The sequence below is a fragment of the Hyla sarda genome, chromosome 8, assembly GCF_029499605.1.
Source record: "Hyla sarda isolate aHylSar1 chromosome 8, aHylSar1.hap1, whole genome shotgun sequence".
Classification (NCBI taxonomy): Eukaryota; Metazoa; Chordata; class Amphibia; order Anura; family Hylidae; genus Hyla; species Hyla sarda.
The window spans coordinates 26,353,395-26,370,204 of NC_079196.1; the positions used below are offsets into that span (position 1 = coordinate 26,353,395).

At 40.4% G+C, this 16,810-nt stretch overlaps 1 protein-coding gene across 7 annotated transcripts in view; it reads right to left on the bottom strand.

Moving 5' to 3' along the window:
• LRP1B (LDL receptor related protein 1B) overlaps positions 1 to 16,810 on the bottom strand; it is a 1,569,499-nt gene that overhangs the window by 695,054 nt on the left and 857,635 nt on the right. For all 7 annotated transcript variants that reach the window (XM_056534716.1, XM_056534714.1, XM_056534720.1 and 4 more), the window contains 3 exons: positions 9,283 to 9,405; positions 7,551 to 7,691; positions 2,459 to 2,584 (listed from right to left, as the gene is read on the bottom strand). In XM_056534716.1, the coding sequence (XP_056390691.1) occupies positions 2,459 to 2,584; positions 7,551 to 7,691; positions 9,283 to 9,405 (390 nt within the window). The remainder of the gene's footprint in view (positions 1 to 2,458; positions 2,585 to 7,550; positions 7,692 to 9,282; positions 9,406 to 16,810) is intronic.

Below are 16,810 nucleotides of genomic sequence, written 5' to 3' on the forward strand. Positions count from 1 at the left end.
TATTTTTAATATCAAATGCTTTGAAGACTTGAAGTGCAAAGGCAAAACACACGCAAGTATGAGAAAGCTTGTTTTCTCCAACACCCGGCTCATGTGGATGAAGCTGACTCCAAATAATTTTGGAAGTAAAAATCACACATATGGAAGACTTAAATTCCAAATTATTTTTTTGTCCCTTGTAACCTGAAGCTTATTCCAGAAGGTCCCTGATGGATCAAATTAATTCAGCCTTGCTTAGATGGTAATCAAAAAATGTTATGTTTGAAAAGTCCCATAGTTCCATTCTACATGGAACACTTTTATTTGGGTTGGAATTATTGTGCTAATCTGATCTTTAAAAATTGTTAGTAATTGTTTAATAGCAGAAACATTAGATTCTAACTAGCATACTGGCCCTCATTTACTAAACTAAAACCCACTAGTATTTGTCAGGTTGTTACAAGTTATTTTGGTGCATAGTGTATGAGACATGTCTCAGACAGTGTGTGACAGTGTGCACCAGGAAAATCCAACTAACCCAACATTGCATTGCAAAAGGTCGAAAAATGGGCATGGTCTATCGCAAAAGTTGGCATGGATGGCACAAAAGGGGGCGTGGTTTCACAACCCAACCTATTTACTTTTGAATTCACAGAAAATCCTGTGCATAAATGGCTGGAAATTTTCACCTAGAAAAAGCTGGTCAGAAAATTTTCCCGACTTGTAAATCTGTGATCCCCATAGTAAATAGAAAGGAATCCTACAAGTCGAAAACAACATTTTACACTAGTAAAAACCTTACACTCTTAGTAAATGAGGCCCACTGTCTGTTATCTAAAATGCCTCTATAAGACATTCTTTCATGACCAAGTTCTAGGCGTTTATCTCTTGTTCATCTGTTATCGTATACTATGGTCTCTCCTCTGCACATAGGAACATCGTGCATCATATGTCGCTTCTCCATTCTTTCCCTTCCTTCACTGTCTTTGAATGGAATCATGTTTCACACACTGGGCAGCAGATCTTGCAGTGTTACTGACACATCTGTTGTAATGTATGCATCCCAATTTAACTCATTTGTGTAGTAACAAATAACCCAGTGCTGCTTTGGGCCAAACTAAGAATCAGGTTACTCCTTATCTTGGTTTTTACCCGTTATCCCAATTTAGAATGTTGAAGGTGGACTTCTGCTGCAAGAGTGTACCAGATTAATTCACAAGTGTGGTCCTGGTGAGTGTAGCATCTGGCCCAAATTCAAAACTTTTTAGACCTGCTATGGAAGAATTTCTGAAAAAAGTGACCCTACATGGCCACACATCTCCTACTGCTGCTGATGAGAAGTATAAAAAAAAACTGAAGCCAATGAGACCTCAGATGGTCACAACTTTGTAGGGCAATTGGGGCACTTTCAATTTGGCCAAAAGTATTCAAATTTAATATGGCTGCAAATCAGACCCCAAAATGTATTTTGGGCTCTTTACCCACCTCAAGTTGACACTCATAAATCAGTGGTGTAGCTAGTCTTTCCATTCCCTCTGTATCTAAATATTCTGTTCAAGGTAGATGCATATTGCTGTATACTCTTGCAAACCCAAAGACCCTCACACCCAATCCCCCTTCCCTTCCCATTTATCTTACTTACAATTGAAACATACTTAACAAAAAGACAACTACTTTAAAAAAAAAAATAATAAAGTAACAATTTATCAAGCTCTTAACCATACCTTGTTTCAGCCATCAAAAGAACTGCACGTCTCTGCACAAACCCCGATTCACACAAAAAGGTTGACATTTTTACAATTTCACCCTGTGCTCACTGGCTGACATTTATCATTGTAGGTGTAAGTGAAACTTTTTCTACACCTATTTTTTTCTGTGCTGGTAATGTGTAGGAGCACCAAATTTATTAAATGGTCAAAGAGCATTTGATAAATTTTGTGCAGACACACATTTTATGAAATCTCTCTCTTCACATACACCAAAAAGCTAAGCTAAGTCTGGGCTGGTGTAGTTTTAGAGAATTTTTAGTGGCTTTGTGCTTTTTTTGACCCCTTTCACAAAAATTGTTCATAAAATCCTTCCATATAGTCAGTGGAATGCAACTCAAAATCAACGGAAATGTGTAAACCAAAAGGGGCAAAAAAAGGCACAAATAAACCTTGCTTGCACCTTTTTTGTGCCTTTTGTAGACACAAAAAACAGTCTAAACAATGATAAATGTCGGCGTCTAAGTAAGTGTAATTTTTTTACAGCTTCCATACGGGCACCCTCACATGCAACTCTTAACAAATCCAGAGCAGCTGACACAGCACAACCTTTTAAAAAGACCGGTATATGAAAATCTGATCTTGGTAGCCCCCGCCCCCAATGTTCTAGAAATGCTGAAAAGCCAAGCAATAATGACATGATCATTGCACGTTGAATGTACCAATCAGCGTTTTTATGGAGCTGATCATTGGGGACTTCCTGCAGTTCTTACCTGCGCAGGTTTCATTAGATTCATCTTCATTATTGCCACAATCATTTGCTCCATCGCAAAGCCACCTCTTGGGGATACAGCGGTTACTTTGGCACTTAAATTGGTCTCCTGGACAGCTGTGGTTCACTGGGAAAACATAAAGAAGCAATTTAAGACACTCAAGGCAAGAGAGTTCTCAGCGACAAGCACTGCTTGTAAATGAGTCCGGAATAATGCATGGAAATGGGGTGGAGGAATTATGGCACAATGAAGGAGCCTGTCATATAGCATTTATTTTTATTAACAGATGAATAAAGAACTAAATGAGTTTTTAATGGTATTTTGTTCAAAAGAAAATGAATGGTACCAAGTCATTTGTCAACAGCGAGATAAGCTTTAATTCCAGAAACAATGCTTCATAATTTATATATTGTTAACAACCAAATGCTAATCAGCTTTTTAGTGACTCATGTTCAAGAAAGAAAACCACAAGTGGAAATCGGCTACGGAATAGGCGATGTGAATAAAACATTTATTTGGAGAGTGATTTCAATCTCTGTAGAATTAAAAGAGAAAAATGAAAAAAAGAACTAAGAGTATATAAATGGAGCGATACCCAGTAGGTAAATGATGTTCAGCCTACAGCTCTCACCCTCACCCCCACATCCACACTTTGTTCATAAACTGTGTACTTGTGTCTGTGGACGAAACTCTTGAAGCTGACCCATTCCATTTATCTAATTTTGTTATGTTATTTGACAGGGACTTCTCCCCTATTGGCTTTGTTTATTTGTGCTCCACTTCCCCAGTTCTTCAACTTTTTCAAATATTTATTTATTTATTATGACTATAATGGGCTGACTATGTGGCCTTCAAAAAAAGCCAAGTTGAGCCAAAGTAGTACGGTGCTTCTTTAGCACCAATACAACTTCATTTTAGAGACTGGTGATGGATAAATTGGAAAAACTATTGACTAGATATAGATAGCATGAGTAGTATATTGGTAGCATTGGGAGGGTTCATCTAATGCAGTGGTCTTTAGATATTGCCAGTATTAAATAAGTCTTCAAAACTCTTTTTTAAGGACACCTATGTCACGTAACTTTTTTTTTTTTTTTACTACAACCATAGTTAATATCCCATATACAGATATCATATTTTCCCCTTACCTAACCGTTTTACCCTTCATACATTTCACTGCACTTTATACTGTATCTATGCTGGCTCAGATACTGCCTATGTGATTCATTTATGCAGAATTTTTTTTTTACTCCTCATGTGAACACAAGGGTCTGGTCCACCTGACAATATTAGCGCTATGTTACTCTTGCGTCACTCTGCCTATTCCATTTAAATTGTTACCTAATTTGACAGGGACTGCTCTCCTTTTCACTTTGTTTGTTTGTGCGCCACTTCCCCAGTTCTTAAAGTTTTTTAATGATTTATTTATTTATTTTTTCCTGACTATTATTGGCTGACTATGTGGCCTCCAAAGAAAGCCAAGTTGAGCCAAAGCTGCACGGTGGTTCCCTAGTACCGATACAACTCCATTTTAGAAACTGAGGGTGGTTAAATTGGAAAAAGCTGTTGACTAGATATAGTTAGTATGAGGGGAATTTATCAAACCATTTAAAGTGATACTTACCGAAAAAACATCTTATCCCCTATCCTATGCCGAATGACTGGCTACTACAGCCGCCATTCATGTCTATGGGAGGAGGCGTGATGGCTACCTACTCCCATAGACATGAATGGAGGGGTCAAACCCCCTCCCATAGACATGAATGGAGGGGGTGTGGTGTGACGTCACTAATGCGGAAGCTCCAAGCTTCCATGTCCTGGATGCCACTGCTGCCTGCCAGGAGATCTCAAGGGGTTCCAGTGGCAGGACCCCTCAATCAGACATCTTATCCCCTATACTATGGATAGGGGATACAATATTTTTTTGTGGTGTACCCCTTTAAAGTTGCAGGCTTGCCCTGTGCAACATTTTATGTGACATTTTAATTAGAACATCTACGTGTCATAACCATGAAGTGTTTTTATTTAGACAACATTGAGCAGGGGTCACTGATTGATCATGTGAGACTTCTTGTGAAATGTTTCAAAAATGTTGCAAAAATGTCACATGGCTAAGATTTAGATGTTTTCACAGGGTAGGTCAACCCTACCCTATGGAACTCTATACGACAATTGTATTAAGGTCCATGCAACATTTAATACAATTGGTGCACTGCCACCACTTACTCGATTGCGTAAAATAAAATAACTTAGTTTGATTTAGCGTCCGCAAAATTTGGTCTGATAAATTTGGTGCAACGCCTGCAACTTTCTCCACAACATTTGTGCTCTATAGTCATTGAAAATTCCCATCAGTCTTCCCCCCTATGAGTAGTCTATTGGTATTATTGGTAGGGTTCATCTAATGCAGTGGTCTCAAAGTGTGGCCCCCAGCTGTTGCAAAACTTCAACTTCCAGCTGGGAGTTGAAGTTTTGCAACATCTGGAGGGTCACTCTTTGAGACCACTGATCTAATGTGATGCCTAAGGTGAATTTTTACAATTTTCCAATTATTTTGAGAAGAGCGGAGAATGAAGACTTTTGCACTGAACAATTAGCATAAATATTGTAAATCTCTCTCATTAATTTTCACTGCTTCTGAAATTACGTGTCCTTGAAACTTGCTTTATGATCCACTTGACCTTAAGCAACGCTGACTACAGATAATTAAAACAGGTAATATACAACTTTTCCACAAACAGGACAGTTCGGTAGAGGTCACCTTGGATCCAGAATAATAAAGGGGTACCTCCAGGATATTTTTTTTTTAAGTTTGACTATGCTACAGGGCCTGTAAAGTTAGTGTAGTTCATAATATAGTGTCTCTACCTGTGTTTCATGGTGATCTTGCAATTTTTATGTGATTTTTGGCCAAATGTTTATTTTTAACAGCATACAAAATTAATGTCATCTCAGGTTTTTCCAGGTTGCAGTGTGGCCCGAGACATTACATCACTAGAATTTACCCCATCTCTAGTAAGAGTTATAGAGAAGCACTTGACTTATAACCACATTTATTCCCCTCTGCGTACTGTCAATGTTATGCCATCATGAAACTATGCAAAGATATTAGACAAAAGAAACATCAGGATAAGTGGAATCCAAGTGTCCTGGTGCAATGTCAACCTCCACATTTATTTAAATAATTTTGAAGTATTTTTAAGTAATTATGTAAGAGCTTATATGGAATGTGTCATAAGAAAATTACATATTATTTTAAATTTCAAATTTAAATCTAGTTTTAATATTACACATTTAAAAAAATTGTAAATTATTTTTTTTATTTTACTGTCTATTATCATTTTCTATCAGTTCTCCCGCCTGTAAAGTGTCAACTCGTTTCATAGACACAATCCATTGCATGATGTAAATGATCACCATGGTACGTTAAGAATTAAGGTAAGCCTTCTACTTCATTCACTTTAAGCTCCTTAGGTTAAAAACGCAATATTCCGTTTACCAATCTCCCACCTATCCCGTTCTGATGCTTTCCAGGTTCTCCATTGGTCTCTACATCCTGTTGCCTCTTGACTTGGAATTGTTAAAGGGGTAATCCAGCTTTTAAAAATGTATTGTGTGGGGGTCGGATCTTTGGAACATCCCACGATCAGAATGGGTCCCAGCTCTTTCCTCTGAGCGCTCGAGCCCCCACCTTCTGAGAAGTACTGGTCTGGGCAGTGACTGGCCGTCTGAGTTGGTGATTGGCTGTGCTGGCTGTCACTGCCAAGACCAGTTCATCTCAGACGGTGGGAGCTGAAGCGCACGGCAGAAACAGTCAGGCGCCATTCTGGAGATCACTTATCTCCTGTGAATAGGGAATACTGTATCTTTTTAAAACTGGATAAGCCCTTTAACTCTGTACCAATCACTAGCCACAATACAGACAGCAGCAATCACATGTCCACTGAAAGGGTGTGAAGCTAGAAAGCGATATCGTAATGCAAGAAAAAAGAAACAAAGAAGCGCTACATGTCCTGTTACTCCGATTGGCAAAATATTAAATACAATTAACACAGCTCTGAAGCCACTCACTTGGTTGTGTTGCGCTAAGAGCAGAACACTGTATTGCACATTGGCACAACTACTGATGTGCCGACAGATCCACTGGGTTCAGGCCAAAGCATTCCAACACAGATTCCAAAGGAAAGCTGGGTCAGGCATATAATCTTTAAGTTCTTCCGTTTGAGTTATCGCTGGTAACACTTCCAGGTTAAGGAAAAGCTCCAGTGGTGAGGGATGGATAGTAAAAAGTGAACGTTATGCGTGTGGGCGCTCCCTCCGGGAGCGCCCGCACGCATACCGTTCACTTTTTACTATCTCTCCCTCACCACTGGAGCTTTTCCTTAACCTGGAAGTGCTACCAGCTGTAACTTGGACAGAAGAACTTGAAGGTTATAAGCTAGAAAACGATGGAGAGCGACCCGATTGACCACACTCATAATAGGGCAACTTAAGAAGGAGAGCATTCACAGCGGGAAAGTGTTGATGGTGTCCTGTGGACTGGCTAGAGACAGAGTACTGGCAACCAAAAGGGACTGGAATAAGCTTGGTGAGAGCCAGTGTGCTGGGGAGGGACCACAATAACTGTATTTTCTGGCCTGGAATGTTAAAGAAGTTCAAGAAGTGTGGTAGTGTCCTACGTGTGGGTTAGACTGCTATTTGTGTCCTTGCAGTCATCCAACAGCTAAATAAGCCCTATTTTGGATTGCCATTAGCTTCCATGCTATTAATTTGGCTCTCAGTATCTCAAATACTTCTGTAGAGTCCAAAAAGCTTTTACCTTTCATGATAAATTGCCCCCAAGTGTCACACTGTGTTAAGAGGGACCAGAAAGTGGCAACCAACAGGGGACCTGGGAAGCATCAGAAGAGGAGCAGCAGGGGATCGGTAAAGTGATTTAATGTATTACATTATTTTACAACATTCTAAGCTGTGTTAAAAAAAGGAGAGGGGGGAGAGGGCTGGATGAGACACTTAAAAGACTGCAATTTAGAAAACATGTCATCCACTCAGACATAGATGTATATATACGTTAAAAATAATAAAGACTTACCGCAAGCTCCAACATCTTCATCGCTCCCATCTAGACAGTCATCTTCACCATCACATTTCCAGCCTTCTTGAATACAGTGTTGGTTTCTACACTGAAATTCTTCCAAACTGCACAACTTTGGTAATGTCTCATCACTATTAACTAAAGATCAAGAAAAAGCAAAGAAAAAAAGTATTACTTTGGGTTGTTTTATGGGTGCATTGTAGATGTGTTAAAGGGGTACTCCTGTGGAAAACTTTTTTTTTTTTTTTTTTTTAATCAACTGGTGCCAGAAAGTTAAACAGATATGTAAATTACTTCTCTTAAAAGATCTTAATCCTTCCAGTACTTATTAGCTGCTGAATACTACGGAGGAAATTATTTTCTTTTTGGAACACAGAGCTCTCTGCTGACATCATGACCACAGTGCTCTCTGCTGACACCTCTGTCCATTTTAAGAACTGTCCAGAGTAGGAGATAATACACATAGAAAACATATGCTGCTCTGGACAGTTCCTAAAATGGACAGAGATGTCAGCAGAGAGCACTGTGGTCATGATGTCAGCAGATAGCACTGTGTTCCAAAAATAAAAGACATTCCTCTGTAGTATTCAGCAGCTAATAAGTACTGGAAGGAGTAAGATTTTTTAATAGAAGTAATTTACAAATCTGTTTAACTTTCTGGCACCAATTGATTTAAAAAATAAATAAATAAATGAAAAAAAAAGGTTTCCACCAGAGTACCCCTTTAAATGGGTGAAATGTCAGTCTATCTAGATAAAATGAGATGACATGCTTTTATAGAACAGATGGACCTTCCAGATGACAACTGACTTACATATTTACATTTTTTATTTTTATTTAAAGGGGTACTCCGGCGCTTAGACATCTTATCCCCTATCCAAAGGATAGGGGATAAGATGCCTGATTGCAGGGGTCCCGCCGCTGGGGACCCCCGTGATCTTGCATGCCGCACAGTTTAAAATCAGTCCCCGGAGCGCGTTCGATCCGGGTCTGATTACTGTCGATGACGGGGTCGGAGCGTTGTGACGTCAAGGCTCCGCCCCGTGGGACATCACACTCTGCCCCCCTCAATGCAAGCCTATGGGAGGGGGAGTGACAGCTTCCACGCCCCCTCCCATAGGCTTGCATTGAGGGGGCGGAGCGTGATGTCACTCGGGGCAGAGCCTTGACGTCACAATGCTCCGGCCCCGTGATCGACAGTAATCAGACCCGGATCGAACACGCTCCGGGGACTGATTTTAAACGGGGTGCGGCATGCAAGATCACGGGGGTCCCCAGCAGCGGGACCCCTGCGATCAGGCATCTTATCCCCTATCCTTTGGATAGGGGATAAGATGCCTAAGCGCCGGAGTACCCCTTTAAAGAAACAATAAGAACAGGGGAGCTAGTAGATCTTCTCTAATAAAGAGTCTCAAGAAAGAATTGTGAACACAAAGGACATCTCATAGGCTGGTAATGTGAAAAAATTTAATTCCGCGCAATGGCAAGAAATGTAATTATAAGAAACTTTAATTTCAGTTTCTTTACGAAATATTTTTTTCTTTTTTTGTATGCATGAATGATTTTCTTTCTGTCTATAAGAAAGCTTGTATATTGTATTATACGGTTGCTACCAATTCCTTACGGCATATTCCTATGTGGAAGTATTTGCATGCTTGTGAGTGGATGTTCGTTGTCTTACTGGGTGTATGTGAAGAAGAAAACAAAGAAGTCTTTGAAGAAGCCTTACACACACAAGTTGAATTGTTTTCATCCAAATGCTGGTTATCAGCACAACCGCAAACTCTCCCTCCAGGAACGGCGAGGCAAAGCGTACCGCAGCCCCCATTGTTTATCCGGCAAGCGTTGTCACCTGCAGTCATAAAACATACACCTTAGAGTCCGATAATGTGAACCGAACATTGACATAACATTCACCGCAGACATGAAAAATCTGCCTGCTCAAACACTGCGGGCTGCTCCGGTGAGAAAATAAAGCAATAAATTACAAAAATCAAGAAATAAATAAAAAAGCCTGAGAAAAAGCTTCAACCATTCTGACTAAACTTTTAATGGGATCCAAATCTTTCGGCATACATGTCAAAATCAGGAATTATTGTAGACTTAGGGCTTGTTCACACGGGCAGATTTTATTGCAAGATCATAGTGGGTTTCCCGCTGCGAGTCTGAATGGGGACTGGCTCTCCGATTTTTGGCAGTGGAATTTGCCCTGCAGAAAACCCACCACAGACCCCGTTTACTTTAAACTTACAATAGGAAACATGTTGCAATTTCAAAATATAATTTGCCCATGTAAACGAGTTCTCAGGGTCAATTTACATATGCATATGTTGCTGCATATTTTGCAGCTGATTTTCTGCAGCCAATTGACTTTTTTTTTTACTTTAATGGGTAGCTTAATCTGCTGCAGAAAATCTGCAACAAAATATGTTTGTTTGAATGTAACTTAAGGGTAGGGGTCACACATTGGGGGGGGGGGTATTTATGAAAGGATTTATGTGTTGTTTTTTTTTTTACGTAACTTTGGTGCAATACTTTGGCGCAGTGTCTTTTTGCGCCAAAGTTTGGCGCATCTTCTCCACTGTCATTTTTACAACTTTCTCAAAATCACACGGTCCTGTGTGGGATTTTAACTTTACTAGTCAGTAATTCATAATTTGCGGCAATCAATCTTTGGCGCAATTTTGGCGCAAATCCCATTTTTTTGGGCACAAATCCCCGCCAAGACATTTTGCACATAAAAAACACACTTAGCAATGTCAGAAAATGTAAAGGCATCAAAATACATTAAATTTTTTTTGGGTGAAAGCAGCGACGCCTCCAGGGCTGCTCAATACTATCCTGCAACATAGTTGTCTCTGAGGAACCTTCACCCTCCAGCATTGGACATGGCCACACAGGTTCAGGAAAGGTAAGCAATAAAGCAGTGGTCTCTAACCTGCGGACCTCCAGATGTTGCAAAACTACAACTCCCAGCATTCCCGGACAGCCAACGGCTGTCCGGGCATGCTGGGAATTGTAGTTTTGCAACATCTGGAGGCCCGCAGGTTGAAGACCACAGCACTAAAGTAAAAAAAAAAAAAAATACCCAAGTTGAATATAAAATCCATTTCACATGGTGGCTATAGGGGAATATGCAGCGTTTCCCACTGTGCAGTAGATTTTGCACAATGTGAAATATGCTGCGTAAATGCTATGTGCGACAGTACCCTTGAAGTTAAGTCAGAAATGGTACTGCAGATTTAGGCAGATATGTGCTAGGGGGATAAAATGAACCGCACCTTTAGTTTTGATGATGGCAGTTTGTAAAGTTACAAAAGTGCATTTCTTGTTAGCAGGCAGTGCTGAGCTGCAGCAGCACCTCCTCCCTCCCCCACCCTGTCCTGCATGGTCTATGTACAGGGCTTGGTTTCCAGCCCTGCATGTCAATCAGTAAAAGCAGGACAGGAGGGAGGAGGTGCTACTGCAGCTGAGCACAATCAGGTTTGCTATTCAGCTGGTAAAAATAAAGCACTTTATAAACAGTTATCAACAAAACTAAATGTATGGTATCAGTCGGGATATGCAAATCCATACCTGGTATGGAGCTGTCAGATCTCTTTAAAATTGTAAAATATACTGGATTTTTCAGTGGAAAAATTTGGATTTGCGGGAGTGCAACTTAAAGGAGAACTATAATGCAGGACAACTTATCCCCTATCCAAAGGATATTGGATAAGTATCTGATTACACGGGTTCCAATGGCTGGGACACCCCGCGATCTTCTGCAGGCACCCCACCACCCTCTCTACAGGAACAGGGCGTGTCGACTCCCGCACAAAGCGGCGGCCAACATGCCCTCCGTGGGAGAGTTGGACATACAGTGTTCAGATAGCTCTGGCTCTCCCTTAGAGGTACATGGAGGGGGCTTGTCAGCCACCATTATGTGTGGGGGTCAACACACACCCTGTTCCTAAGGAGAGCCGGGATGCCATGCAGGATATTGGATATCCCAACAGTCGAACCCCCCCCAATAAGACACATCCTCTATCCTGTGGATAAGGATAAGTTGTCCTGCATGATAGTTCTCCTTTAAGGCTCCAGAACTAACAAGCAAAATTCATAACGGTACTCCACACTTACCTGAAAAGCTTTGTAAAGTTATTATATATTCCATATACAGTCATGGCCATAAATGTTGGCCCCCCTGAAATTTTTTGAGAAAATTAAGTATATCTCACAGAAAAGGATTGCTGTAACACATTTTGCTATACACATGTTTATTCCCTTTGTGTGTATTGGAACTAAACCAAAAAAGGGAGGGAAAAAGAAAATTGGACATAATGTCACACCAAACTCCAAAAATGGGCTGGAAAAAATTATTGGTACCCATAACTTAATATTTGGTTGCACACCCTTTGAAAAAAATAACTGAAATCAGTCAATTCCTGTAACTATCAATCAACTTCTTACACCTCTCAGCTGGAATGTTGGACCCCTCTTCCTTTGAAAACTGCTCCAGGTCTCTCTTTTTGGAAGGCGCCTTTTCCCAACATCAATTTTAAGGTCTCTCCACAGGTGATCAATGGAATTTAGATCTGGACTCATTGCTGCCACTTCAGAACTCTCCAGCACTTTGTTGCCGTACATTTCTGGGGGCTTTTTGACATATGTTTGGGGTCATTTTTCTGCTGGAAGACCCAAGATCTTGGACGAAAAACCCAGCTTTCTGACACTGGGCTGTACAGTACGACCCAAAATCCGTTGGTAATCCTCAGATTTCATGATTCCTTGCACACATTCAAGACACCCAGTGCCAGAGGCAGCAAAACAACCCCAAAACATGATTGAACCTCCAACATATTTCACTGTAGGTATTGTGCCTCATTCCGTTTTCAGTAAGCAGTAAAATGATGTGCTTTACAAAAAAGCTCTATATTGGTCTCATCTGTACACAAGAAGTTTTCCCAGAAGGATTTTAGCTTATTCATTTTGGCAAAATGTAGTCTTGCTTTTTTATGTCTGTGTGCCAGCAGTGGGGTCCTCCTGAGTCTCCTGCCTTAGCGTTTCATTTCATGTAAATGTCGACGGATAGTTTGCGCTGACACTGATGCTCCCTGAGCCTGCAGGACAGCTTGAATATCTTTGGAACTTGTTTGGGGCTGCTTATTCACCATGCAGACTATCCTATGTTGACATCTCTCATCAATTTTTCTCTTCCGTCCACGCCCAGGGAGATTAGCCACAGTCCCATGGGTTGCAAACTTTTTGATAATGTTGTGCACTGTGGACAAAGGCAAATCTAGATCTCTGGAGATGGACTTGTAACCTTGAGATTGTTGATATTTTCCCCAAGTCCTCAGGCAGTTCTCTTCTCTTTCTGTTGTCCATGGTTAGTGTGGCACACACAGACACACAATGCAAATAGTAAGTGAACTTCTCTGCTTTTTATCTGCTTTCAGGTGTGATTTATATATTGCCCACACCTGTTACTTGCCCCAGGTGAGTTTAATGTAGCATCACATGCTTGAAACAATCTTATTTTTCCACAACTTTGAAAGGGTGCCAATAATTTTGTCCAGACCATTTTTGGAGTTTGGTGTGATATTATGTCCAATTTGCTTTTTATGGTTTAGTTCTAATACACACAAAGGGAATAAACATGTGTATAACAAAACATGTGTTACTGCAATCCTTTTCTGTGAGAAATACTTAATTTTCTTGAAAAAATTCAGGGGTGCCAACATTTATGGTATTGACTGTATTTTAATTACTACTGGATATTTTCAGGTCTAAGCATTTTTTATACTTTTTTCTTACTTTTCTAAGCCAAGAACCAACTATAAATTAAAGCAACACTGAAGTAGCCTCTTAGAGGGGCAGTAACATCATTATGGAGATGGCATGTCAATAGAATATGGTATCACTTTATGATTGGTGGCAATTTGATATCTAGATATCTAAGATATCTAGAAAGACTGAGTATGTCCCCTTCTAGAAAAATGATCAGTAAACCAGGAATACATCCCCTTCATTTCTTAGGATTAGTGGGTCTAAGGTCTGAGTTCACACGCCACTTATCACATACGGGGAACGGATCCAGGCAGAGAGATGGGAAAACGGGTGTTCCTATATCCCTGCCGCATCACGTTCATTTGAATGTGCCGACCGGAGTCAGATAGTGACTCAGGTTAGCAAATTTTTGCCTTGTATCCGGTTTTGTGACTGGACCTAAAAACCACAGTTAGGGTGCGTTCACACGGAGTAATTCAAGAGGAATTTACTTGAGTAATTCCTCTTGAATTCTCCGCTCCAAATTAATGCACATCTCCTCTGCCCATTGACTTTAATGTTTTTTCCGCTGTCCTGTTCCCACTGCGGAAATTCTGCCAGCGGAATTCCGAAGCTGAATTCCGTTTCACTTGAAGAATGAGCATGTTCATTCTTCAAGCAGAATCTGCTAGCAGAAATCAATAGAAGTCAATGGTAAAAAAAAATTCCGCCTGACATAATTTTCACGCAGAATTTGCAGAATGGCTGAAAAACCCTTCACTTCTTCCTCCCCAATTTCCGCACGCAATTCCACGTGCAAATTGTGTGCAAATTGCGCAAAAATTTTGCGCAAAAATAAAATTCTTTTTTCCGCCCGTAAATTTTTCGGCTTGAATTGCTCTTGTTTTACTAAGTGTGAACGCACCCTTACGGGGCAAAAATGAGCTGATCGGAGTCACTATCTGACTCCAGTCGGCTCATTCAAATGAATGAGATGCGGGCTGGGTCCGGCTGGCATATGGGAGCGCCCGGTTTTCCCATCTCTCTGCCTGGATCCAGTCCCCATATGTGATAAATGTGGTTTGAACCCAGCCTTAGAGGTCATTGTGGAAGTGAAGAAGAACGTAGATAAAGACTTATCTTTACTTACCCCAAAATATTATAACATTTGTGTCACAACTAGTTTAAAAATAAAAACAAAAACAAAACAACAAAAAAAACCAGGATATGGCAATACCACGTGTCTATGTGTGGTTACGCAATGGTTGCATAGCAATTTGCCGCCTGTTGAGGGATTTGCTAGCATGTCATGATTTTGTATGATTTTATATCAGGAGAAGTCCTGTACCTGTCACTTAAAGAAAAAAAAAAAAAACTTTAGAGCAGTGTTTTTAAAACAATGTGTCTTCAGCTGTTGCAAGACTACAACTCCCAGCATGCGGCATGTTGGGAGTTCTAGTTTTGCAACAGATGGAGACACACTGTTTGGAAAAAACACTGATGTACACACGTGCTATTTTGATTTGTTGGGCAAAAGCTTGCGGCTGAGCGCTGTATCTCCCCGCTCTGTGTTTGCAATAAGAGACAGTCCCATAGACTTACTAAGGAAGTCTGTCATGTGCACAGAGCTGGGAGAGAATATGCTTAGCTTGCACCTCTCCCAGATCTTTCTAGCTATTAGTTGGGGTCAGAACACCCAAATATCTACAGATAAAAAAATAAAAAAATAAAAAAAAAAAAAAAAAAAAAAAAGTATATATATATATATATATATATATATATATATATATATATATATATTATTTTTTTTTTTTAAGATAACAATATTCAGTTTTATCCTTTCACATGTGACAGTAAGGCTTCCAAAATGAAAACAAACACAAGGAGAACCTACAAGAAATATCACGCGGGACGTGTCATTGCCAAGAAAATTGGATAAAATATGGATGCAATAACATGCATGTAGTTAGGATTCGGGGCCTGGAGGACAATTTGCAGACAATAATAAAATGGAAAAACAGCAATTTGAAACATATTGCCGGCCATAAATATTTAATTTAAGCGGCCAAATTATCAAATGAGTCCTCGCGCCTCGGCCTGGAGACAAGGTTTATCATTCCGAGTTTATCATTCCTAATGTAATTTAGGATGTTTACAAAAAAGTTTACAAAAAGAACTCACAAAAGAGAAAGATGAGTTTAGGCAAGCTTTTTAGGGACCCGGAGCTGGTCAAGGTTATATCCCATTAATAATCCATATAAAAGCAGATGCCTCATGGTAGTGCACGGATACCAGGGCTTTATCGATAGACCAAACTAAATGCACAACCCTGGAATGAAGCTTCTGATTTTGTGCGTTATGTAAATCTATGAATTAGAATTATCCAATTAAATATTTTACATTATCGAGAAAAAAAAAAGTCAAGTGTGTTTTATGTTTTCATCAAATTAAAAGATAAATTATTTTCAAGGTTAAAGGACAAACTGCGAGGTGAGAAACGAGCTTTCTGTGCATATGCAGTGTAGGTGGTGAGTTGCACAGAAACTTTCTGCATGTGATTTTTTATTAATGTTCCTGATCATATTTTTATTTTATTTTTATTTTTTAATTAAACTTAACCCTTTGTCTGGACCCAGCAGAGCCCTATGCATGGGACTTTTATAGAGAAACAGGCATATGCGTTCAGGAATTGGACGAAATGTAGCCACACTTAGTCTATGGGTCACTGGGAACAGGTCAGGCTGTGCCTAGGCATTCCTTTTTGACAGGTTGCTCACTTGTATCCCCACAGAGGGTACTGCCTTGCTTGACCAGGGGTGTGTCTTAGTGGGAATGCTGCGGTTTACAGGTAAGGAACATAGCCTAAATGAGACATCATGTTCCTGCTTAACCCTCACCCGGTCTATCACAGTCAATGGCTCCACTTTCTCTCCAGCCCCACTAGTGCACTGTCTTAGGGTCTGCTTCGACTTAACGCTCTCTTTCATACCACACATCTAGACATTCACCACCTCCTGTAGCCTTCACTTCAAAAATATCTCTTGAATTAACTCATTCCTTAACTTTTACACAACTAATCTACTCGTACAGGGCCTCATCATCTCTCATCTGACTACTGCAACATCCTCCTCTGTGGCCTTCCATCAAACATTCTTAATTCCCTCCAATCCATTCTAACTTTGCTGCTCAACTATTCCGCCTCTCCCCTCGCTTCTCCTCTGCCTCTCCCCTCTGACAATCCCTTCAAATCCAGTAGAGCATGCTAAATATAAGGCAGTCCCTAATTTCGTATACACGTAGATTCCTTCTGGGGGCTGTTTCATTGGAAGCAAGCTACCTTCTTTTTCTTTACTGTGTGGGAAGAAACCTGATTACCAGGAGGCACCAGCAGAGGAGTAACTATGGGGCAGGGCTGGTGAGATATGTGTCCTACCTGTTTGGGAACAAGGAGAGCGCCCACAATCCATTCTGCCTTGGTCGAGGTATTTGAATACATGGCTAGAAAG